At 41.4% G+C, this 24,840-nt stretch overlaps 1 protein-coding gene across 7 annotated transcripts in view; it reads left to right on the plus strand.

Moving 5' to 3' along the window:
* TIAM1 (TIAM Rac1 associated GEF 1) overlaps window positions 1-23,166 on the plus strand; it is a 246,848-nt gene extending 223,682 nt beyond the window's left edge. For 6 of the 7 annotated variants that reach the window (XM_063126705.1, XM_063126704.1, XM_063126706.1 and 3 more), the window contains 5 exons: window positions 1,016-1,074; window positions 2,450-2,552; window positions 6,624-6,711; window positions 7,451-7,623; window positions 9,451-12,352. In XM_063126705.1, coding sequence (XP_062982775.1) covers window positions 1,016-1,074; window positions 2,450-2,552; window positions 6,624-6,711; window positions 7,451-7,623; window positions 9,451-9,935 — 908 coding nt within the window. In that variant the 3' untranslated portion in view covers window positions 9,936-12,352. Of the gene's footprint in view, window positions 1-1,015; window positions 1,075-2,449; window positions 2,553-6,623; window positions 6,720-7,450; window positions 7,624-9,450; window positions 12,353-23,155 lie in introns of those variants that run through there. The other variant, XM_063126710.1, reaches the window with a different exon arrangement.
* Window positions 23,167-24,840: the final 1,674 nt, after the last annotated feature.

The raw sequence follows: 24,840 nt of genomic DNA on the forward strand, positions 1-24,840 counted from the left end.
TATACTGTGGGGAAGCTGCACTAAAGTTGCCAAACATTCTTGGGAAATGAATTATTAAAATGTAACTTTTGCGTTGAGATACTTCAGACTCTTGGTGTTCTTCTTTTGAAAATGATTTTAATAAGCAAAAAAAGGTTGTATGTAACTTTGTAATATGTTTTCATACCTAAAATAAGTTTACCTAAATTTATTTGGTTTAAGAAAAGAGGCAAGAAAATGTAAAACAGGTGGTTGTAGCCACTACCAATGAGTTACTCTTTTGTTCCTCAATGTTCAGTCATCAGGGCTCTTGGCCTACATTCTGCATTTATGTAAACGTTGATATGCGTATTTCCCCCTAAGCACACCAGTGTGACAGAATTAATTGCCTGCAGATGAACTAGGAATGCATGACAATTTAATAAGATTAGTAATAAAGCTCTTTGAAGTAACACATTGGCTTAGTAAGTTTGAAAAATCATTAACTGAATTTTGACCATTTTGAATCTATCAGCTACTATTGTGATAATTTCTTACAGGAACCTTATTCAGTCAAGAAAATTTAGTGGCAGTCATTAAACTGCTTACTCTAGAGTAATCCCATTAAAATAAATGAAATAACAGTGTCTTGACGATAACAGCATTAAACGCCTGCAAGATTTTTAATATCAAATTATAATCTAGAACACTTGTAAAATAAAGTATAGTAATATATCCTTGACTGCAAAATAATTGTGTATTATTGATTATTTCTTTTGCCAGTACCTATTCTAAACAGGAGATATTACTTCAGTACAGATGGGCCATCCATATGCTTAAAAAGTGGTGTCCTTACTGGTCTGCATTCACCAGAACGCTCCTGCCTCCCTGCAACTATTCCTTAATAGGTCTTAGCTGTTTGGGATAAATGCTTGGGATAAATTTACCACTCTCCAATTCCTCACCATTCTCCATTCTTTTGAATTTGTAGCCCACGTTCTGTTTCCCTTCTACACAGCAAATTACTGACTGTCTATATAACTTAATCTTTCTCTAGTATTCAAAACCGCTGTGGTTCTTGTATATAAAGATGGCTCCAAACAGAAGAAAAAGTTGGTAAGTTTATCATTAATGTAAATAACCTTACGGCAGTGGTGCAGAACCTCTTTCGGCCTGAAAGCCAGATTTAATTTTGGAGAGGTTCTTAGAGGCTGCATTCCAGTGATGGGCAAGGTAAAAGGGGCAGGCCCCAAAAGAATAGCATATTTTAGCTTAAAGCTCTTATTGCCAGTAACTATGCCTTAGAAGTGACTTTTATTTATTATTTATTTATTACATTTATATACCGCCCCACAGCTGAAGCTCTCTGGGTGGTTTACAACACTTTTCAACAAGTGTTGTGCCTAAAATTTTGATTATTCCATTTTCGGCATTTCGTGGGGAGGTGGGGGGAAAGAGGCTGGGAGAGGTGAGTATTTGGAGAATTTCTCCTTGGGGAGGAGGACATGTTTCCACATACCTTTTTTTAAGTGTAGGAAGTTTTGAGGGGTCTTCTATTTTTTTTAAAAAAAAAACACCCTGGTGCTTTCCGGAGCTCAGGAATTCTTCCTGAATGCCTATTGGAGAGGGCGAGATCATATCTCCAATAGGCATTCAGAAAGAACTGACAGGCTCAGTAATTTAAAAAACTGCTGGTTTTTTTTAAAATAATAATAATAATAATAATAATAATAATAATAATAATAATAATTTGTTACCCGCCTCTCCCTCTGGATCGAGGCGGGGTACAACACAAATAAAAACACCATAAAATACATACAACTAATAGAAAGAAGACACCTAAACAACTGGCTACACTTTTAAAGGGGAGGTGGAAATGCTAATCTCCCCTGTCAAGGAGAAAATTCTCCAAAATTCTCCCCTCACCGCAAAAGAGGCCGAAAAAACTATGCCTCTTTCTCAGGGAGAGAAAATTCCCAAAAAATAGGGGGCACAATTCAGCACAGAACTAATTTCAACCTTTTATAGTAGGGGAAAACTGCCCACCAGCTGGGAAACTGCTGAATGATCAGTGGTTGGGGGAAGGGGTGGGGCCAGGGGAAGGGCGTGGCCATCCGGGAACCTCAGAGGGTTGGATTTGGCCTCCAGGCCTGTGGTTCTGCACTACTGAGCAAAAGCGTGGTTGCCACTGTCGAGTAAGCAAGTGTACAGTTATGAAACCATGAGTGCAGTCTTGCTAATATACTTGTTTCTTAAGAATTGAGCTGGGAATTGAGAATTGAGATTATTATCAGGGATAAAAGAAGCCTGTAGAGACTGGTTCTGTCAACCTCCCTGTCTCTAACACTATTGTTCAGTGTGTGTGTTTTGAAGACCTGATTGACTGAAATTGCCTTTGTAGTTTTTTCAAACCTCTGGTGTGATATGAACAATAAGCTTTACATACATCTACAAAAATAAGTAATGTAGTCCTCTCCTCCCCCGAATCTAGGGTGGATCACATAGGGCCTCAATTTATGAAGACTCAGACCCATTCCGTTTCCGTCACATGATCCCTCTAGAAGCTCTGCAAGTTCGAGCTCTGGCAAGTGCAGGTAATGTTGAAATGCCTTTATTTATGTTTGGATAGGTTTCTATTTTATTTTACTGTAAGACCTTTCTGTTTTTCAAAATATTCAAGGCAACTATCCAATATATGCTGTCTTGGGTGCCATTTTTTGGTAGAAAGGCAGGACACAAATCAGCCAGTCAATCAATTAAACATGCCTAGGGTGACCACATGAAAAGGAGGATGGGGCTCCTGTCTCTTTAACAGTTGTATAGAAAAGGGAATTTCAGCAGGTGTCATTTGTATGTATGCAGCACCTGGTGAAATTCCCTCTTCATCGCAACAGTTAAAGCTGCAGGACCCTGGCCCTCTTTTGTAACTGGTCACTCTAGCTATACCTTAGCTATACTAAGGTATAGCTATACCTTAGCTATATTAGAGTAACCAGATACAAAAGAGGGTAGGGCTTCTGCAGCTTTAACTGTTGTGAAGAAGAGGGAATTTCACAAGGTGCTCCATGCATACAAATGACACCCGCTGAAATTCCCTTTTCTCTTCAACTGTTAGAGACAGTCCTCCATTCCATATGGTCACCCTATATATGTCTTTTGATTTGGCAAATGTGGCTATTAGTTCAAATATTAGTGGATTTAAAACTCATGCCTTGGCATGTTAACCTCTATATTAGACTTCTTTAATGAATTGTATGTATGATTTGGAAGTTATGGTTCTTCCAAAAATGCAGGTGTCATGATTGAACTGGTATAAGTTCAGGGTCCATAAAATAGCAGTCCAAGAATATCTATATTGATTATCTTCTTTTTTTCTTCATCCGATTTAGTTGTGCCTGTTTTGATCTTAAATGCCTGCCATATAGACCTTCTGGTGCGTTTAGATTTTTCAGGGAGGCTCTTTTATGAGTATCCTGTGTTTTAATTACAGTGAATGGCTATAATATCTAGTGTGCTGGGAGCAGAATCACACTGTTTGGTGAGTTGTCAGGAGCCCAGTTTTGCAGAGAAATGACATGTGAAGATGGCTCTCCTCTGTAGGATTGCTGGGATTTCAGTGGCAACTGCAGCTGGGGAAGGGGAAAATCAGGCAGGGTGTTTATGCACAAACGGCTTTCAATGGCTGCATCTCGAACTTTCTTTAGTCATGATAACCGCATTTTGCAGTGCCGTCTTCCTCTCTTGGCTGCCTGTCTGTTGGCACTTATGTGGCAGATCCAGACTATTTTATTTCAGCAGGCCTTTGTCAGAATGTTAGCTAATATTTTTTAAATGGAGATGTGTTCACTCAAATACTTGCCTGGTTGCATTTTAAATAGTGGATCTAATGCTGTATTATGACTTGATTGATTGTGTGTGTGTGTGTGTTTTAAAATTAGTATTTATTAAAAGCCACTCAAAGCTATACTATTGAGAAGGCCATACATTGAATAAATTAAAGTTTTGTGAATCATTCAAAAAGCTTTGGCTATTGGTAATATAGAAATGTAATAAATAAATAAAAAGACATCATCACCCTTCAGTGATCCCATGTCTTATTACTTATACCCTCATCTTCCACATTCAGTGAAATGCCTGTTTGGGCAAGGAGGCATGGAAATAGCGTAATTTGCAGTTGACTCCCACTGTTCTAAAATCACTCTGAAAGACTTGCTGAAAACAGTGGAATACTTATTGATCAACTGATTATATTTTAGTCTGCCCAGTAACAAATATTCTCTAGGTGAATTACATGATAAAAGAATAAAAGCAGTATACAATATTAAAAACATTAACAATTAGCACAGGAAATAACATATAAATATATAAAAGCAGCCATCCTGCATTCTGTAAGATTTAAAATTTTAAATCCTAGGAATATCTTTTGCTGGAACCACAAAGATAACAGTGTGGGTGTCAGGCAAGCCTCCTTGGGGAGGACATTCTATAAGCAAGATACCACAACCAAGAAGGCCTTCTTTCTTCTAGACCCTGTCTTGTCCTGAAAATAATATGTTATAACAGCATTAAGGAAAATACTTTTTATTTCATAGCTTTCGCTTTTAATCACCTCTCTCTCTCTCTCTCCTCACACACACATGTCTTTCATAAAACATCTTTCATTCTTACATATTCAGAAGAGATTTAAAACTCAAGCTGCCAGATGCAATAAGAGATCAGTCCATAGCAATGGCCTTGGCTCAGACGGACTGTGTTTCCAAGGTGGAAATTGTGTTGGGTTGGCATTGATGCTCACCTGGCTTTCTCCTGACTGCATTACACTTGTCGTGCTGTTCTGCATGTCAGTCTAAACAAATCCTATTTTCTGATCTACGTTCCAGAAACTGTTATCACGGAGAGCGAATAGAGTGATACAGTGACTTTTTTTTAAAAAAAAAAAAGTGTATGAAACACGTATTCCTGATACGAGCTACCTGTGTGCACTGCGTGTGGCCTGGCTGTAAGGGTTGTTAGATTCACTACTGTGAGAGATTAATCTTGTTGAGCAGCTGGAAATCCAGTACCGAGCAGAGGAGCAGCATGAAACCCTAAAACAATTAGCTGATGGTCCTGTGGCAAGTGAAGCTACAGTTCTTTTCTCTGTTTTGATGCGATATAGAAATGAGGGTTCAAGAATATGACTTAAGCTTAGCAGTGCTGAAACCACAGAACAAGCAATAAAATATTAACTCCAGTATTCGAGTGTGCTATCTCCAGTATTCAAGGCAGTAAGTCTGTGTGCACCAGTTGCTGGGAGTCAAGGGTGGGAGAGTGCTGTTGCACCATGTCCTGCTTGTTGGTCCCTGGCCGATGGCTGGTTGGCCACTGTGTGAACAGAGTGCTGGACTCGATGGACCCTTGGTCTGATCCAGCATGGCTAATCTTATGTTCTTATGTTCTTAACTCATATTAGCAGCCCACTGTTGTTAATGTCACTTTTGTTCCTTTAAAATATGGATTGTGCATTCTGAGGCTTCTCTTCAATCACCCAAACTCTTATTCGGGCAGCTTATGAAAGTTTCTGCTTGCCAGTCACAGGCGATGGCAGTCCTTGCCATGAAAGCTGGAAGAAGGGTTTTCACCAAATATGGTGAGCTCATGAACTTGGAGGCATAACAGATAATCCTTCTTCCACAACAAGTTGCTCATCGTAGCTCAGGTTCTGGTGAATTGTCCTCTCCCACCTGGGAGGTGATAATCCATTTGGTCTCTTCGTTAAGGAGTACCATCAGTAATTGCTTATTCAAACCCAATGTAGTCCCTCCTTGGAATATTGCCACCATGATAACACATAAGGCACCTATATGTGGCCCTCCAGATGTTGTCAGACTGCAAGTCCTATCATCCCTCAGCATTAGCTCTGCTGGCGAGGGCTGATGGTTGTTGCATTCCAACAACATCTGGAGGGCCATGCATTCTGCCCGTGACATAAGACCATAGTCTCAGCAGCTCCAGTTGCTTAGAGGATAATTTCTGGAAATCTTTTCAGCAGGCTTCCTTCAAGCCAGGCCTATAGCCAGCCTAAACATGCTGCCCTCCCCCACAAAAGTAGGTGGGCAATTCATATGCAGAGCTTTTAAAGACAAAATTGTAAACTTATTTTTAATTATGTGTTTGCAAAAAACAATAACAGAGAACATTTAGGAGGGCAGCCCCACATGGATACAGGGCCACTTTGAACGTGCTCTCCTTTATGCTGTTAGATACCTAAGGGATCATACTTACGAGTATTAAGAAAGCATACTTGTGGGTTGTTCATAGCACTGCAGAGGCACAGCGTGGTCTGCATAAAGGATTCTGTGTATTTAGGAGTACCTGAATTTCATGGACTTGAGAGCTGTTTACCATGACAATGGGCCCCATTGTGTGGAAGTTCTCCACCAACAGCACCACCCACTGCCAAGCTGTGCAGTGCTGATATGGGGTGCTTGGTGTGATGGGACTGCTCCACAGGCTATGAAGATTTTGCATATTGTGGTATCTGCATGCATCATCACATAGAAATCTTTCAAGCAGCTTTGTCCTGGACATTAGTTTTCTGAAATCTACTCAATCACAATAAATAACGAATGGCTTGAAGTGCCTTTTTCTTTTCTTTTTAAACAAACACCTTATTTCTTTTTTAGATGCAGAGACCAATTCTGTCTGTGAGATCGTTCATGTGAAATCTGAGTCTGAAGGCCGGCCAGAGAGGTCCTTCCACCTTTGTTGTAGGTAAGAGGGTGCCACTTTGACTCTTGGAGAGACATACTAGCACTCTTCAAGTACTTGAAAGGTTGTCACACAGAGGAGAGCCAGGATCTTTTCTCAGTCCTCCCAGAGTGCAGGACACGGACTAATGGGCTCAAGTTACAGGAAGTCAGATTCTAGCTGGACATCAGGAAAACCTCCTGATTGTTAGAGCAGTACAACAATGGAACCAATTACCTAGGGAAGTAGTGGGCTCTCCCACACTAGAGGCCTTCAAGAGACAGCTACCTGTCAGGTATACTTTAATGTGGATTCCTGCATTGAGCAGGGGGTTGGACTAGATGGTCTTATAGGCCCCTTCCAGCTCAATTATTCTATGACTCTATGAAAGGAGCTTGTTGCAATTTTTATTCTAAGCCTCTCTGACAGCCATGGCTGAAGAGCAGTCAATAATGACTAGATGGATAAATAAATAATGTGGATGAAAAGCTGGCTCTAGATCTGGAAGACCTGGGTTTAATTCCCACCTCTGCCATGGGCTCTGCATGGCCTTAAAGTTATCTCAGCTTTAGTTCTAAGTCTATAAAATTAGAATAATGCCTTATCTGACAGGATTCTTGTGAAGGTGAGAACAATAAAGATTATAAAGCACACTGGAAAACTATACCACAATGTAAGCTAAATAAATGAAATACAAATACAAGATCTGTTGCTAGCTTGGTACCTAATCTGTGTGTGAATGTGTGTTCATTCTTCTTTTCAGTTCCCCAGAACACAGGAAGGATTTTCTGAAGTCCGTGCATTCAATATTACGTGACAAACACAGAAGGCAGCTTCTTAAAACTGAAAGTTTACCTTCATCCCAGCAATATGTTCCTTTTGGAGGAAAAAGACTGAGTGCTTTAAAAGGTGCACGGCCAGCTATGAACAGGGCAGGTACTGTAGGGTTACAGCTTTTCAAGATACCAGTAACCCGATCACCATTGTAAGACACAGCTGAGTTTTTTATTTATATAAAATGTTGGGCTAGTGTTTCCTATTCTGCAGGAACATGAACCTCTCCCTTCTTTTGACATGCCTTAATAAAGAAATCTTCCATTCTGCAGTATTTGCAATTGGAACAAAGTCCAGTGTCCATTAGATGCGTTATCAATGTGTAATTAAGAAGAAAGTGTGTAACTAATAAGAACATAGTAAGGTCTGTATGTTATACATGGGTCGTCTTAGGTTGCTTCACAGCTTATGGCAGACATATTTGGCATATCATGGCATATCATGGCCTCACATGGTGAATGCTGTCATATTGTAGGGGAGATACATCCCTAAAATCACACAGCAAACATTTATTTATTTATTTATTTATTTATTTATTTATTGCACTTATATACCGCTCCCATAGCCAGGGCTCTCTGGGTGGTTTACAGAAATTCTAAAATTAAGATAAAAATGAGTAAGCAAAATTTAAAATTCTAAAACACAGAACATACACACATAAAGCATTAAAAACCGTTAAAAAAACTAAACATGTGGGTGATTAAGATGTGCCGCCTAAACATGTGGGTGATTAAGATGTGCCGCCATATGCCTGGGCAAAGAGGAAAGTCTTAACCTGGCGCCGGAAAGATAGCAGTGTTGGTGCCAGGCGAGCCTCGCCAGGGAGATCATTCCATAGTCTGGGGGCCACCACCAAAAAGGCCCTGTCCCTCGTTGCCACACTCTGAGCCTCTCTCGGAGTAGGCACCCGGAGGAGGACCTCAGATGTTGAACGTAATGACTGTGTATATTCACGTCGGGAGAGGCGTTCCATCAGGTATTGTGGTCCCAAGCCGTGTAAGGCTTTATAGGTCAAAACCAGCACCTTGAATTGGGCTCGGAAACATACAGGCAAACATGTCAGGAAGTCATATCCAATAGCAATCTACTATGTATAGCTCATCATATGTTCAGTCTATACACATGCACATCTCCCCTTCAAATGCCATGGCATTCACTGCATGACATGAAGTATTCATGAAAAGACATGTTTTCTCCATAAGCACCTTTGAAAATAATAAAGGTAGAAAGGATATAGGGCTATCAAGCACAAGGCAGGACTCTGACTTGGCTAGATGTTTCAGTCATGATGGGTGTCATGTTAAAAGTGAATTTTGGGACCTGTTTAGGGGCCAGTGGGAGGAAAGACATAAACCTTGACCCTGTTCAGATGACATGCAAAGCCATGGTGGTTAAGCATTTTGAACTAAACATTATGGCTGAATGTGTCATGTGAACCATGACTTAGCATGTCATGTGAACCGTTGCTAACTATGGTGGCTACATAACAATGGTTTAAACATGCTCACTAACTACTGCAAAAGGGTTAGTGGCCTAACCATGGCTTAGCGTGTTGTCTGAACAGGCCCATCGTCGTTTAGCATGTGTGAACCATTCCTAACCATGGTGGCTACATAACCATGGTTTAAACAAGCTCACTAACCATTTGCTGCAAAAGGGTTAGTGGCCTAACCATGGCTTAGCAGGTTGTCTGAACAGGCACTACGTACTGTCATCATAGGAGCAAAATATAGAATTCCAAGAAGGTTTTTAAAAACTGGACTTGTCTGCATAGGAAATATTGGGGTGAAACTTGCCCACTCTTCTTGGCAGTTAGTCCCCAACTAATGTCAGATGAAACGGTATCTGAAAGCCAAATTCTTAATAGTTGCCACATTTTAACAAATAGTTTGTAAAAGCATCTGGAATTTTATTTTTGTGTGTGTGCAGTGTCTGCCCCAAGCAAATCTCTTGGGAGAAGGCGGCGGCGATTGGCTCGAAACAGATTTACCATTGATTCAGACGCTGTCTTTGCCAGTAGTCCCGAGAAAGATTCCCAACAGGCACCCACCAGCAAGGACACTGACCGCTGGGTAGAAGAGCAGTTCGACCTTGGTCAGTATGAAGAGCACGAGGACATAAAAGAAACAGACATTCTCAGTGATGATGAGGAATACTGCGAGCCTCTGAGGAGTACAATGGTTGAAAAAGAACTTCAGGAGCAGTTGCAGGCAGCCTCCATTGCAAGCAACCAGCCATACCGAGCAGACAAAGTCCGCTATGCTGGGGGCACGCATGCATCCAGAATGGCTCAGTTAAAGAAGCAAGCTGCTCTGCCGGGAATTAATGGTGGTCTGGAAGGCAGCAGCGAAGAGGTCATCTGGGTTCGCCGCGAAGATTTCGTACCGCCAAGGAAACTGAACACTGAGCTTTAGGCCCATCACTTTATTGTCAGATGGTAGGTGTAGATGTGCCCCAGCCCTGCCCCTTACACCTTGTGGAGAATGACCCTTTAGAATGCACACTTGCACATACAGTTAAGGCAGCTAAACTGGTTAAAACCACACAGCCTCTCTCCTCTTCTCTCCCCCCTTTAAAATAATGTATAACAAGGAGGAAAAGAGCAAAGCAAAATTTTGAAACGGAATGAGCTTGAGTCCTTCTCTGTACATGACCAAGGGCTTTATTTATTCTAAAGTATTCAGGGGCTGCATATTAAAATGGGATGCATAGATATTACTAGAAAACACATTGCTGTGGGTCTTTTTTTAAAAAAAAAATGCAGCAAATTAGCTTAAGTGATAGCACAAGCAGCAAATGAATTTTATATGTGACATGTCAATCATGGGTTCATCTTAAACAAGGAAGCTGCAAGTCAACAAGGAAGAAGTCTGTATAGCTGCAGCATTCTTGATGTTTTTCCTCTTAAAACTTCAGAGATTCTCACCCTGATCCAGCACAGAAACAGGCTTCTGTGCATGGACTGTCCTTCATTATGGGGTACCACAAGTGGAAGTGGTGTTGAGTGGAGTAAAAAACGTGCATCCAGCACCTAGGGGTATGCATGAGGTGGGCCTGCACTGCACATGCACTGCTGAACAGATGTTTGCTACTGTCAGCTCTGACTGGTCCCATCACTTGGGGAGGGGGGCTAGGACCAGGCTCCCTTTCTCCTTTCCCCTAACACATGTTCAATGCTGACATTTTCAAACATCTGTTTGGGAGGCAAGATAGTTGCATGCAGAAGCATTCACAAAGCTTATGTCGCCAAGTGAGGATCTCTGGATCCAGTGACATGATGTATATTTTCAGGAATGTGTGAGGAAAAACCTGAAATTTATGTTGTGCCGAGTTCTCTTTGGTCTGTGGCTAGTCTAATGTCAATGTTGGAAGTTCTAGTTTTACATAAAAAAATATAACAATGCCAAATTCTTTTTTTTTTTTAATTTGAAAAAGAGAGATCCAAATTTAACACTTGAAGAAGATATTTTTCTGTATTTTACCTGAAATGCAAGGATACAAAGGGATGGGAATTTTACAGTGTTACGTTGCAATCTTAAACACACTTACTAAGTAGTAAGTCCCATTAAACTTAATAGGACTTACTTCCAAGTAAACATGCATAGGATTGTACTATTTTGTTCCGAGTTAAGATGTAAAAACAACCCTTTTAGAAAGGGTTGAGGATGTTGGTTTTCTAGTGTAATTCTGAACTGGAAACTCTTAGGGATAACCGTTTTTTTCTGTCTCTCTTTTTGTAAAATAAAAATGGACAGCTGTACATATTTGAGACTGGAATTAAGTTAGCAATGTCAATAAATAGCTGAGAAACCAAGAAGGTTAAATTAATCCCTGCTGTAATTCTGTTAGAATTGGCCGTGTTGCATCTAGGATTAATTTGATCTTCTGTGGTTGATGAACTTAGGGCTCAGGAAAAATTAAAACATTTTACGGCCAAAAAAAACTGACCTCATATTATTCGTATCCTATGTGAAACTAGTGTACATTATTACTTGATTTTCTCTCCACTGCTATAGAATATCAACAATGTTCTAATCAAGCAAACCTCTTTTCCATTTTAAACTCCTTATTTAAACTTCTATAACAGGGTAAAGATGCGACTAAAATCTAAGGATAGCCAAATCATTTTTAAAGCACTTTTTTCTTTCTTTTTAAATATTTATATAGCTTTCCCATTTTAGTTTCAATCTGAAAAAAAAAGACGGGGGAGAGTTCTTTGGGTTTAGGTTTGGTTTTCTTTTGAGGGGGGATCATTTTTGTATCTATTGATGTTTGACACATTAGTAGGTGCATTGAAAATCTAAAATTTTATAGTAGCTTTAGGGATTACATTTTATACAATCAACTGTGGCTATATTTTGAGATGTGAACAGAAAATGTTATCCGGCAGCAACAGCAACATCTGCCATCTTGTATCCCAGCCGATGTTGGAGTCTCACCTCTTTGATTCTCGGTGCACTATACTCAGTGTTTTGAAAGTTTTATTCTCTTAACTTTTGCTATCTTTTCATTGTTTTCTTAAAAAAAAAGCTTTAGCAAGGTTTCTATACCCTGTGTATCTCACCATATTTAAATTCAAGTCAGTTGTGTACCAATTTAATAGACATGACAATGTTTTAGCTGTCCCCAGTGGAATACAATAAGCCTGTGAAATGCTGGACGTCCTGTACTTGGAGGGTGCCATTGTTCTTGTACATAATGTCATGACCTGTCGATGTCAAAGGTTCTTATATATTTCTTTTATAAGCTGAAAGAAGGTCTATTTTTATGTTTTTAGGTATATGAATGGAACGTTGTAAATGCCTGTCAAATAAAATAATACTGGAAAGTATTGGAACGGCATTGTCGTGATGTTTCTGGCTGTTCTGATTTGTTTCACTATAGAGTGCTGTGTTTGCCAAATAGAAGAACATCTGACACAATCCACCCACACTGAAGTACTTTTAAGAATCACTGGTTGAGTTTGCACGTCACTATAAGCCACTGTGAGAATAGTCATAGCATCATAGAATAGTAGAGCTGGAAGGGGCCTAAAAGGCCGTCGAGTCCAACCCCCTGCTCAATGTAGGAATCCACCTTAAAGCATCCCTGACAGATGGTTGTCCAGCTGACTCTTGAATGCCCCTAGTGTGGGAGAGCCCATGACCTCCCTAGATAATTGGTTCCATTGTCGTACTGCTCTAACAGGAAGTTTTTCCTGATGTCCAGCCGGAATCTGGCTTCCTGTAACATGAGCCCATTAGTTCGTGTCCTGCACTCTGGGAGGATCGAGAAGAGATCCTGGCCCTCCTCTGTATGACAACCTTTCAAGTATTTGAAGAGTGATATCATGTCTCCCCTCAATCTTCTATTCTCCAGGCTAAACATGCCCAGTTCTTTCAGTCTCTCCTCATAGGGCTTTATTTCCAGACCCCTGATCATCCTGGTTGCCTTCCTCTGCACGCGTTTCAGCCACCATGCGGTTGGTTGTACACAAGCTGACCCGCGTAACTCTCACAGATAATTAGGCACTCTGCAACTTGCTGTGGCGTGTTTCCCCTTCCATCCTCCCGGTACATATCTCAGGGGCCTTTGCAACACAACTCCTCATTTTGCAGCTGCCACCTCTCAAGTGAAACTTTTTGTCACCACCCCCACTCTGCTAAGCATCTCTTATCCAACATCCCCCCATTCCTACATCTTGAAATGGCACTTGAGACTTACTCCAAAAGCCACTTTCGACTCCACCACCACTCCACTTATCAGAAAGTCTTGGCACGGAGATCAGGGGAGGTAAAAGCAGTGGCTGACGAAGAAGGAGTTTTGGTGGTCGATGTAATTGCTGCAGGAGCCTGAAGCCTATTCCTGACAGGGCACTTTATAAAACAACTATTCTAAGCAAGCATGTAAATAATAAAAGACAACAATATGTACTGAAGTGGTTATTCAAACCTGTGGATGTGTGCAAGTGTGGCAGGGGGAGATAATTTTAAAATGCGGTTATTGTCAGTGGAAGTACTAAAGTGCAGGAGGTCATTCTGAAGTGTCATTTTAAGATTTAGGAAAGGGAGAGGGGGATATTGGTGCTGATCTAATTTACTAACAACTGCTGTAATGGAGCATGTAAATAGTGGACAGGCAAATGTCTGCACTCGCGAAGCATTGAAAGAAATAATAAGGTTTCTGTCATATTCAGGAACTTCTCCAATGTCATTTCTTAGCAATTTATCAGCAGAGGGGTGGAGGGCACTGCCAAGAGAGAGGTGGGGTGGCACTAGCAAGAGTGCAAGGAGAAGTCGGGGTTTTCACTGCTCTTGCCAGGCGGCTCTGTCGTCCTCATATAAGCCACTCACAAGCCACTCTGCTGGGTTTGGATGACACAAAGCCACGCCGAGAGCAAACAAAGCAACAACAAGCCATGCGTTCCCAACATGGCTTGTTGGTGATTAACAAACCATGCTGGTGCCACAGTGCTCGGTTAGTACATGATAATCCACACTGAATAAACATGCTCTCAACCTACCATGGCTTATCGTGTCATATGACCCAGATCAATGGTTTTAATGGGGGACCTTCACGCTCCTGCTTAACTGTCCCATTGAAACCAGTGGGACTTAAGTGTTGACTTTGGCTGGGCAGGGGCCGTAGTTTCTTTTTGCTTTTCAGTATTACCATATATCTGCTTGTCAATCGTCTCATGCATATCTTTCTTACACACTTCAAGTCATCTTATATGGACATCAGGCTTCTTGCTGATCTAGTGCTGATTCAGCACTGCATATCAGTCTCTGTCGAGACCTTAAATTGTGCTGTCCTCTTATATGGCTTATAAAAAGGATAGAAAGTCATGTGGAGTACTGCACACCACCATCATCCTTTTTCCCCACCTTTGAACTGGGCAGACTGGCCCTCTGTGTAAGCCCTGTGAACAAACAGGAGATAGGCATGGGCTGTGGGAATGTGTTAAATCATCTCTTTCATTCTTCTTATTAGCTTATCTTGTCATCTTTTTCCCACTCCTGCGTCCATGAGTTCTGTCATACGCCTCTTTCTTCCCACAATACTTTTCCTGTCTCCATCAAGCAACTTCCTTTTTCCTCTTAAGAACCACAAGACTTGCTTCATAGGCCTAAGATATATGACTGTTTTGGCAGGAAGCCACTTCTGTATTAAGTCCCACATCACTCTTGTAACATCTACAAACAGCATCGGGTTGGTGACAGCCACAGTTTCTTCCCATATAAGCTCCACTCATTCTGTGGGGGCTGGAAGTGCTACATTATTTACGGTGACCATATGAAAAGGAGGACAGGGCTCCTGTATCTTTAACAGTTGTATTGATAAGGGAATTTCAGCAGGTTTCATTTGTATATACGGAGAACCGGGTGAAATTTCCTCTTCACCACAACAGTTAAAGCTGCAGGTGCCCTGCCCTCTCTTAAAATGGTCACTCTAGTATAGCTCCTGCACCTTTAACTGTTGTGATAAAGAGGGAAATTCACCAGGTTCTCCATATATACCAATGACACCTGCTGAAATTCCCTTTTCTATGCAACTGTTAAAGATACAGGAGCCCGGTCCTCCTTTTCATATGGCCACCCTACATTATTCCCATTTAACAACACTAATGGTGCAGCCTGGGGTTGGGCTGTGTAGAACTGTCTCCCAAACTGCAGTGGTATTGTATTGATTGGGTCTTTCCAGAATCATCACAGCCCAGGTTGTCTGTGCATCCAGTCCCACTGGAGTCTCCTTATGCCACCATTGCCTCCGGTTTAGTAATTTCCTTACCTTTTTCTCCATTTCCAGCTTTTCCTTGGGGCACTCAGATTGCCTGCCTGAGCTCACAAAACAACAATAATAATTTTACTTATTTAATTCTTACCCACCTCTCCCTCTGGATCGAGGCGGGGAACAACATTAAATACAATATAATACATAATACTAGTTAAAGGAGCATATAAAACCAATACAATATTCAAATAACAATCACAGCATATTAAAATTCTTAGGTTTAAAATTAATCTGGGTAGGCCTGCCGGAAGAGACTAGTCTATGGGTATCCTAAACTCAGAGTGAGTATTAAGGCGATGAATCTCATATGGTCTCTGGGAAGGAACTGGAACACATCTTTGTTCTAAATGTTAATCAGTAGCAAGCAGCTCAAAAGTGTTGAATTACCTGTTCATATTCATTTAATGGATTGGCACCCGCCTGCTGCATACATGAAGGCACAGCAGGGTTGGAAAGAAGCAAGATAACTGACAACTTGTGATAAGTGGACCCCTAAGAATATAAAAAAGAGTTTTTGCTGGATCTGACCAAGGATCCATCCTAGCCCCAGCATGTTGAGGCTTCTGAGAAGGGCAAGCACCCTCTTGTGTTTGCAGATGATATACATCAGCCTTCCCTAACTTGGCACCCTGCAGATGAATTGGACAACTTCCATAATCCCAAGACAGCATAGTTGATTGGGGGACTATGGGAGTTGTAGTCCTCCAGGCCCTAGGTTGGGGAGGCAGATATATATTCTATCTGAGTTTCAATGGTGGTGGGTTTAAATTACCTCCACAGATCCTGTAAAGATGTGATCTTCCTGATGCTCCTTTAACTATTCTCTTAACTGATCCCTTCTCTTTCCTCTTCACCACAACAGTTAAATTTGAGAAATTTCCTCTTTTGAAATGTTAGGCATTTCTTCACCATTGGCATTAATCTAGAGTTGTGTGGCTAACATAAATGTTCAAGGAAAAAACACACACATTGCACCAAACATTGATGATTAAATCCATCACCCACATAAGGGCAAATGTGATTAAACAGGAAGTCTTAAAGATAAGAGGATTTCAAGGTAATTGTTATCAAGTAGCTTGCACCTGATCCATCATGCGAATCGTGTTGTCTTTGGAAGTGTTTCCTTTGGTTCTCAGGTACTGCGGATGACATTTTGATGAACAATGGGGAATTTCAGTACATTTTCACTCTCGGAGATTCTCAGACTAAAAGCTGCTGTTTTTCTTCAGGTGCTTTGAAAATGTGTTTTTTCATCAGCTTAAAATGAAATCTTTCCAGATTTTACTCGATGGTTGAAATAATACATTAAAGAACTGCATCAGACCAGAAGTTCAGTTAGTCCAGCACTGCGCCCCCAGTCCAAACTTAAACAGATGTACAATAAAGTATCCAGGTCCCCTCTTCTGACAGCAGCCCTCTGCTACCTGATGCACAACTTGGAATCCCTTTCTTAAAATATGGGGCTGGATAGACATAGCCTAGCCATGGTCATTCATGCCCTGGTAACCTCACAATTAGACTACTGTAATGCACTCTATGTGGGGCTACCTATGTTCATGGTTCAGAAGCTGCAGCAAGTGCAGAACGCAGCAGCTAGGGTGCTCATGGGGACACCTATGTTCATATAAAACCTGTGCTAAAAGAACTGCACCGGCTGCCTGTTCACTACCAAGCCCAATATAAGGTTATTCTGTTATCCTACAAAGCCCTAAACAACTTGGGACCAGCATACCACCTTTCCTTAAATACACCCGGACAACAACTACTATTCCCAGAGGAGGTACTGCTGGCCATTCCGAAATGAACAGAAGGCCGCCATGAAGAACCTCAGCAGTGGGTCTTCTCTGTAGCAGCACCCACCCTATGGAGGACCCTCTCTCATACGGTTCAGGAGGCAGAAAATGTAGCATCCTTCAAATGCACTCCCCCTACCTTGTTTTTGCTGGTTGCTTCCGATATGTTTAATTCTACCACAAGCAGATGGCGCTGTTTTATAGCGCATTTTTCATTTATTACTGCACTAGCTGATATGCCCGGCATTGCTCAGGGCTGTGAATAATGTTTATAACATTTATTTGATATATAATAAATTTCTATGCAACTTATTCATCTTTACGTTGGTTGTTTTTTTTTAGTTTGGTTGAGTTAGTAAATTGTTTTGTTAGAATAAATGGGAAATTGTGTTAATAAGAACTGTATTGTAAATGAGAGCTTTGTGATAAATCACGTTTTTTGTTTTACCCGAAAAGCCTACACCTCCCTTCATGCCTTAGCCAAAGCAGCCATCTAAACTTCAAAAACAATCAGGACACACAACACCCTTTCTACCAGCTAAAAAAAGATGCAAACCTAAAAATATGTTTTCAAAATATACCTGGCATTGCCCAGATATCTGAATAACATATAGAAGGGAAGCGGATCCATCATCTTAAAGTAGCAGGCTGGTGCTAGGCCTGTGAGTTAACCTTTAAACAAATTCAATTCATTTCCCCCCCTTACCCTCATGACAACCCTGCAAGGTAGGGCTGTCCTAGGCCTGTGAGGTAACTTTAAAACAAATTAAATTGTTTTACAATTTTACAATTTTACAATACGCTTCTCCAGGGTATCCTGTCTTCTCATTATGTGGCCAAAGTACTGTTGAGTCCTGGAATGGACTATGGTTTTTATCTTTTCCTTTATTTCTACAATGTCCTGCAAATCCTGGAAGAAGTGAGGAGTCAGCAGAACATAATCACTTAAAGGTCAACTTTGCAGGTGGACACTTATTGAATTATTGCATGGAGTCATTTTCTGAGATTGTTCAATTAGTGGTTGCATCATTTTGTACAGGACTGCCTATAAAAGAAACTGTGTTTGTATCCATTTTTATTCTTATTAATCTTCCTCATCCCTCATCTTACCCCAGCTTGATGTGTGCTGTATTACTATGACTATGTGTGAGTATTTGTAACTTGTATTGCCATAACTAAATTATATATCTGTCACTAAAGGATTTACTTTTAAAACTTACAAGGAATCCTTGCCTTATTGGTCTTTGCTGCGTCCTGACTAAGAGCCGTTCGCTACTCTGCTATTCACTGGTTCAGTGTGTAACTTCCAGCACGTTAAAAGTCCAGTGATTACCCAACAAGTACTTCAGTTTTGCCTTTAATACCATTCCCTCAAGTGAGCAGTCTGGCTTTATTTCCTGGAGTATGGACTGGTTTGATCTTCTTGCAGTCCAAGGCACTCTCAGAATTTTCCTCCAACACCACAGTTCAAAAGCATCTATCTTCCTTCGCTCAGCTTTCCTTATGGTCCAGCTCTCGCAGCCATAGGTTACTACGGGGAATACCATTGCTTTAACTATGCGGACCTTTGTTGTCAGTGTGGCGTCTCTGCTCTTAACTATTTTATCAAGATTTGTCATTGCTCTCCTCCCAAGAAGTAAACGTCTTCTGATTTCCTGGCTGCAGTCAGCGTCTGCAGTAATCTTTGCGCCCAGAAATACAAAGTCTGTCACTGCCTCCACGTTTTCTCCCTCTATTTGCCAGTTATCAATCAAGCTAGTTGCCATAATCTTGGTTTTTTTGAGGTTTAACTGCAACCCAGCTTTTGCACTTTCTTCTTTCACCTTTGTCATAAGGCTCCTCAGCTCCTCCTCGCTTTCAGCCATCAATGTGATGTCATCTGCATATCTGAGATTGTTAATGTTTCTTCCTGCAATTTTAACTCCAGCCTTGGATTCGTCTAGCCCAGCACGTCGCATGATGTGTTCTGCGTACAAGTTGAATAGGTAAGGTGAGAGTATACAAACCTGCCGAACTCCTTTCCCAATCTTAAATCAGTCCGTTGTTCCATGGTCTGTTCTTACCGTTGCTACTTGTTCGTTATACAGATTCCTCAGGAGGCAGACAAGATGACTTGGTATCCCCATACCACCAAGAACTTGCCACAGTTTGTTATGATCCACACAGTCAAAAGCTTTAGAATAGTCAATAAAACAGAAATAGATGTTTTTCTGGAACTCCCTGGCTTTCTCCATTATCCAGCGGATATTGGCAATTTGGTCTCTAGTTCCTCTGCCTTTTCTAAACCCAGCTTGTACATCTGGCAATTCTTGCTCCATGAATTGCTGGAGTCTACCTTGCAGGATCTTGAGCATTACCTTGCTGGCATGTGAAATAAGTGCCACTGTCCGATAGTTTGAACATTCTTTAGTGTTTCCCTTTTTTGGTATGGGGATATAAGTTGATTTTTTCCAGTCTGATGGCCATTCTTGTGTTTTCCAAATTTGCTGGCATATGGCATGCATCACCTTGACAGCATAATCTTGCAGTATTTTAAACAGTTCAGCTGGGATACCGTCGTCTCCTGCTGCCTTGTTATTAGCAATGCTTCTTAAGGCCCATTCAACCTCACTCTTCAGGATGTCTGGCTCTAACTCACTGACCACACCGTCTGAGCTATCCCCGATATTATTATCCTTCCTATACAGATCTTCCATATATTCTTGCCACCTTTTCTTGATCTCTTCTGTTTCTGTTAGGTCCTTGCCATCTTTGTTTTTGATCATACCCATTTTTGCCTGGAATTTACCTCCGATGTTTCTAATTTTCTGGAAGACGTCTCTTGTCCTTCCTATTCTATTGTCTTCTTCCACTTCCACGCATTGCTTGTTTAAAAATAATTCCTTATCTCTTCTGGCTAACCGCTGGAATTTTGCATTTAATTGGGAATATCTCCCCCTATCACTGTTGCCTTTTGCTTTCCTTCTTTCTTGGGCTACTTCCAGTGTCTCAGCAGACAGCCATCTTGCCTTCTTGGTTTTCTTTTTCTTTGGGAAGTTTTTTGTTGCCACCTCTTGGACAATGTTGCGAAATTCTGTCCATAGTTCTTCCGGGACCCTATCTACTAAATCTAGTCCCTTAAATCTATTCTTCACTTCCACTGCATATTCATTAGGAATATTAGTGAGCTCATATCTAACTGATCTGTGGGTCTTCCCTATTCTCTTTAGTTTGATTTTAAATTGTGCAATAAGAAGTTCGTGATCTGAACTACAGTCAGCTCCAGGTCTTGTTTTTGCCATCTGTATAGATGTCCGCCACCTTTGGCTGCAAAGGATGTAGTCAATCTGATTTCGGTGTCGGCCATCTGGTGAAGTCCATGTATAAAGCTGTCTTTTAGGTTGTTGGAAGAGAGTGTTTGTTATGCACAGTGAGTTGTCCTGGCAGAATTCTATCAGCCTATGTCCCGCTTCATTTTGTTCTCCTAGACCATGCTTACCTGTAATTCCAGATGTCATTTGACTACCCACCTTGGCGTTCCAGTCTCCTGTAACGAAAATAACATCTCTTTTTGGTGTATTATCCAGTAGGTGCTGCAGATCCTCATAGAACTGATCTACTTCTACTTCTTCAGAATCTGTGGTTGGGGCATATATTTGGATCACTGTGATGTTAAATGGCTTACCCTGAATTCGAATTGAGATCATTCTATCATTTTTGGATTGTATCCAAGCACTGCTTCAGCCACTTTATTATTAATTATGAAGGCTACTCCATTTCTTCTGTGATCCTCTTGTCCAGGATTCGATCATTTTTGTCTGTCTCTGTTGCCAAGACTCTTGTTCATGCATTAGTTATTTCTCGGTTGGACTACTGCAACCTTCTTCTCACTGGCCTTCCTTCTTCTCACATCAGTCCGTTGGTTTCTGTTCACCACTCTGCTGCTAAGATCATCTTCTTGGCTCGCCGCTCTGACCATGTAACTCCACTTCTGAAATCTCTTCATTGGCTTCCAATTCACTTCAGAATCCAATATAAACTTCTCCTGTTGACCTACAAAGCTTTTCAATGTCTAGCTCCTTCCTATCTCTCCTCTCTCATCTCACACTATTGCCCCGCTCGTGCTCTTCGCTCCTCTGATGCCATGTTTCTCGCCTGCCCAAGGGTCTCTACTTCCCTTGCTCGGCTTCGTCCATTTTCTTCTGCTGCCCCTTATGCCTGGAACGCTCTTCCAGAACATTTGAGAACGACAAGTTCAACCGCAGCTTTTAAAGCTCAGCTAAAAACTTTTCTTTTTCCTAAAGCTTTTAAAACTTGATTTTGTTCTGACTTTATACTGTTAGTTTTACCCTACCCAGTGCCTGTTTACCCTACCCTGTGCCTGTTTGCTTTCTCTTCCCCTCCTTATTGTTTTATTATGGTTTTATTAGAATGTAAGCCTATGCGGCAGGGTCTCGCTATTTACTGTTTTACTCTGTACAGCACCATGTACATTGATGGTGCTATACAAATAAATAAATAAATAAATAATAATGGTGGTGATCTGATGTGAAGTGGCCCATTCCAGTCCATTTCAGTTCACTAACACCCAATATATCTATATTTAATCTTGACATCTCACCAATAACCACATCCAATTTGCCCTGGCTCATAGATCTTACATTCCAGGTTTCTATGGTGTGTTGATCTTTAGAACATCGGATTCGTCATTCACCACCAGCACCGTCGGCCGCTAGCCGTCCTTTCGGCTTTGAGCTAGCTGCGTCATTACATCTGGGGCTAGTTGAACTTATCCTCTGTTCCTCCCTAGTAGCATTTTGACCATCTTCTGACCTGGGGGTCCCATCTTCCGATGGTATACCGACATATCTCTGGTTGTACTGATCCATTTACTTTTCATATGTAAAGAATAAAGAGATTCAATGACATATATTGATGCGATTACTTGGGAACATTTCTTTTCTGGCCAGAAGATGGTGCTCCTTCCTCAGAAATAAATGTGCGGATGTTTTCTTTCTTTTTTGTAAAAGATAAAAGCAGTACTATTTGGATTTTGATCAAAACTAAATTAAAACATTGAGCCTATCTTGGTTATTTAGATGATGTATTTACTGGTTGAATGGAATATGGATAGATACCAAAGAACCGTTCCTTTGAATTTTACGTCATTCAATCAGGAAAAAGCAATTTCAAGGGATGAATTTAGATTTGTGTTCCATTTGAGGAAGATTAAAACTTTTAATTAACTCTCTAATACCTCCTCTAGGAATTGCATATCTTTCTAGTCTTTCAACCACTAATCACAAAATAATCTAATCATGTTTAAGGTAATAATACCCATTTAAAGCAGCGGTCAACACAGGAAGCTCCCTTATAGCAGGTCAGACTGCTTGTGCATCTAATCCAGTATTGTCTACTCTGAGTAGCACTCCAGAGTTTCCGGTAGAGGTTTTTCTACCTGAACCTTTTTAAAGATTCCTAGGAACATGGATCTTCTGCATGGAAAGGATTGCATCTCGCACTACATCTCGCACTACTAATCTGCATCTCGCACTACTAATATAAAGAAACTGTGTAGCTGTTCCTTCTTTCCCTTTTAAAGTGTTTTCTGGGAAAACATGGGAGGTTTACAAATGAAAGATGGCAATATTTGGAAAATTAAAAGCCCTTTAAAATTCTGTGAATGAGGCAGGGCGATTGTGCAGTAAAAGTCTCATCAGGAAGCCCTCCATGCCTTGGACAAGTATTCATATTTTGAATGATTTAGTTGTTTGTGGGGGGCGGGCATGTAAAAGAAGACAAATTAACATATGACAGCTACTGAGGCTGCTATCCTAAACACACTTACATAGGAGGAAGCTCCATTGAACTCCATTTGGCAAGCATAGGATTGCATAGTAAAAAGGGTTTGTAGATTAGATCTATGTTTGATGTTGACAAAGCTACACGCACGCACGCGCACACACACACACACACACACACACACACACACACACACAATGTTATCTGCTCTCAGGGCTGAGTTGGAAGTTTTAAACAGATATGATATCTCTAAATTTTTTCTAAGGTTATCCTTTAGAAGATGTAAGAACATAGGAAGCTTCTTTATCCTGAGTGAGAATATTGGTGCACCTAGCTTATTTATTTATTTAGAGTATTTTTATCCCGCACCTCAGGCAAAAGGCTCTCGGAGCGGCTTACAATTTATCAATAAAGAAGACAGTCCTTACCCTCAGGCTTACATTCTAAAAAAGACACAAGGAAAAGGGGATGGGGAAGGAAGAAGGAGAAAATAAATAGAAATTAAGGAGACTGTTTAGGCTGGTGGGAAGGCCCTGCTCCTCTCATCTCCCAATGGAGGGGCAAACCAACAGCTCCTTCTTCTTCCCCGCAGGATGAAGATATTAGCCCTGGGGGGAGGTCCAACTGAAGCAGGCTCTGATGGTCCCTGCCTGCTCCAGTCTCCCTCGCATCTTCTTCCCCACAGGGTGAAGATGGCAGTTAGCCCTGGTCTCTGTGTGTGTGTCCAACTGAAGCAGGCTCCGATGGTCTCTGCCTGCTCCAGTCTCCCTTAGCTTAGCTTGGTATTGTCTACTCCACTGACCAGCAGAAACTCTTGAGAATTTTCAGGCATCTCTTTCCTGGAGATGCTGGGGGTTGTGCCTGGGACCTTCTGCATGGCAAATCACTGTTTTGCAATAGAAATTGCAGCGGCACTCCTAATCTGGATCAGGCCCATAGTGGGGAGGGGGAGGTTTAAAGCCTCCTACCCATACACACTAGGCTCCCAATCCAGACTGGGACCCCTACACCTACTCTAGATGAAAAATGAAAAAAAAACAACATTGCTGTTACCCACATTTTTGAAGTAATGTGTGCTTCAGCCCTAAATCCTAAACTAACAGGCATTGGCTCTCCAGAGGTTCTGATGGGGTGGTGGTGGTGTCTTTCCAGCCCTGCTTTATAGTTGCTCCTCTACCACCACTGAGCTACACAATAATCTATAAGGAACTGAACAATTATGTTAACATATGGAACCATTATTTCTCTCAAGTGTATATGTCTATGGCATAGGTGGCAGACTCAGGAGTACACAAAACACTCTCAAAGAAACTTGAGTCTATTTCCTGCTCCACCTAAGGCTTCCTGGGTGGGCCAGGGCACGAGCAATCTAATTTAGGCTGACCAGTTGCAACATTTTGTATATTTAATAGTTTGAAAAGAGCATTTTGGAATGTGGAGCATTTCTCACTGCTGCAGGAATGTTACATGATGAGCTGCCCATTTCCACTCAACTGTTAAAACTAAGGAGGCTGACCCAGTTTTGCCTTTGGCTCTGTTAATGACATGCTGACCATCTGTGGATTGCCTGTAGGGCATGTGAGCAATGGGAAGCTCTCATTGAAGGGATGTTTTCTGCAAAGAAATCTTCTGCTATGGGACTACATATCGCAGCCTCCTCCAACCTGGTGCACTCCAGAGGTGTTTGACTAGCTGAGTCTTGCTGGAATTGTAGCCCAAAACTTCTACAAGGCACCAGGTTGGCAGAGGCTGCTGTACAATGAATTCCCTTGGAATGATTGGCCATGCAAAGTGAGGCCTTTGTGCTAACTTCCCCATTTGGAACTCTCTTTGCTTGGTCTGAAACATGGGCCACAGCTAGACCTAAGGTTTATCCTAGGAACATCCAGGGTTCGCCCCTGCCTGAGCACTGGATCCCCTGTGTGTCACCTAGATGAACAGGTTTGACCCCTGGACGATCCAGGGATAAACC

Source organism: Elgaria multicarinata, chromosome 5 (genome assembly GCF_023053635.1).
Source record: "Elgaria multicarinata webbii isolate HBS135686 ecotype San Diego chromosome 5, rElgMul1.1.pri, whole genome shotgun sequence".
NCBI lineage: Eukaryota > Metazoa > Chordata > Lepidosauria > Squamata > Anguidae > Elgaria > Elgaria multicarinata.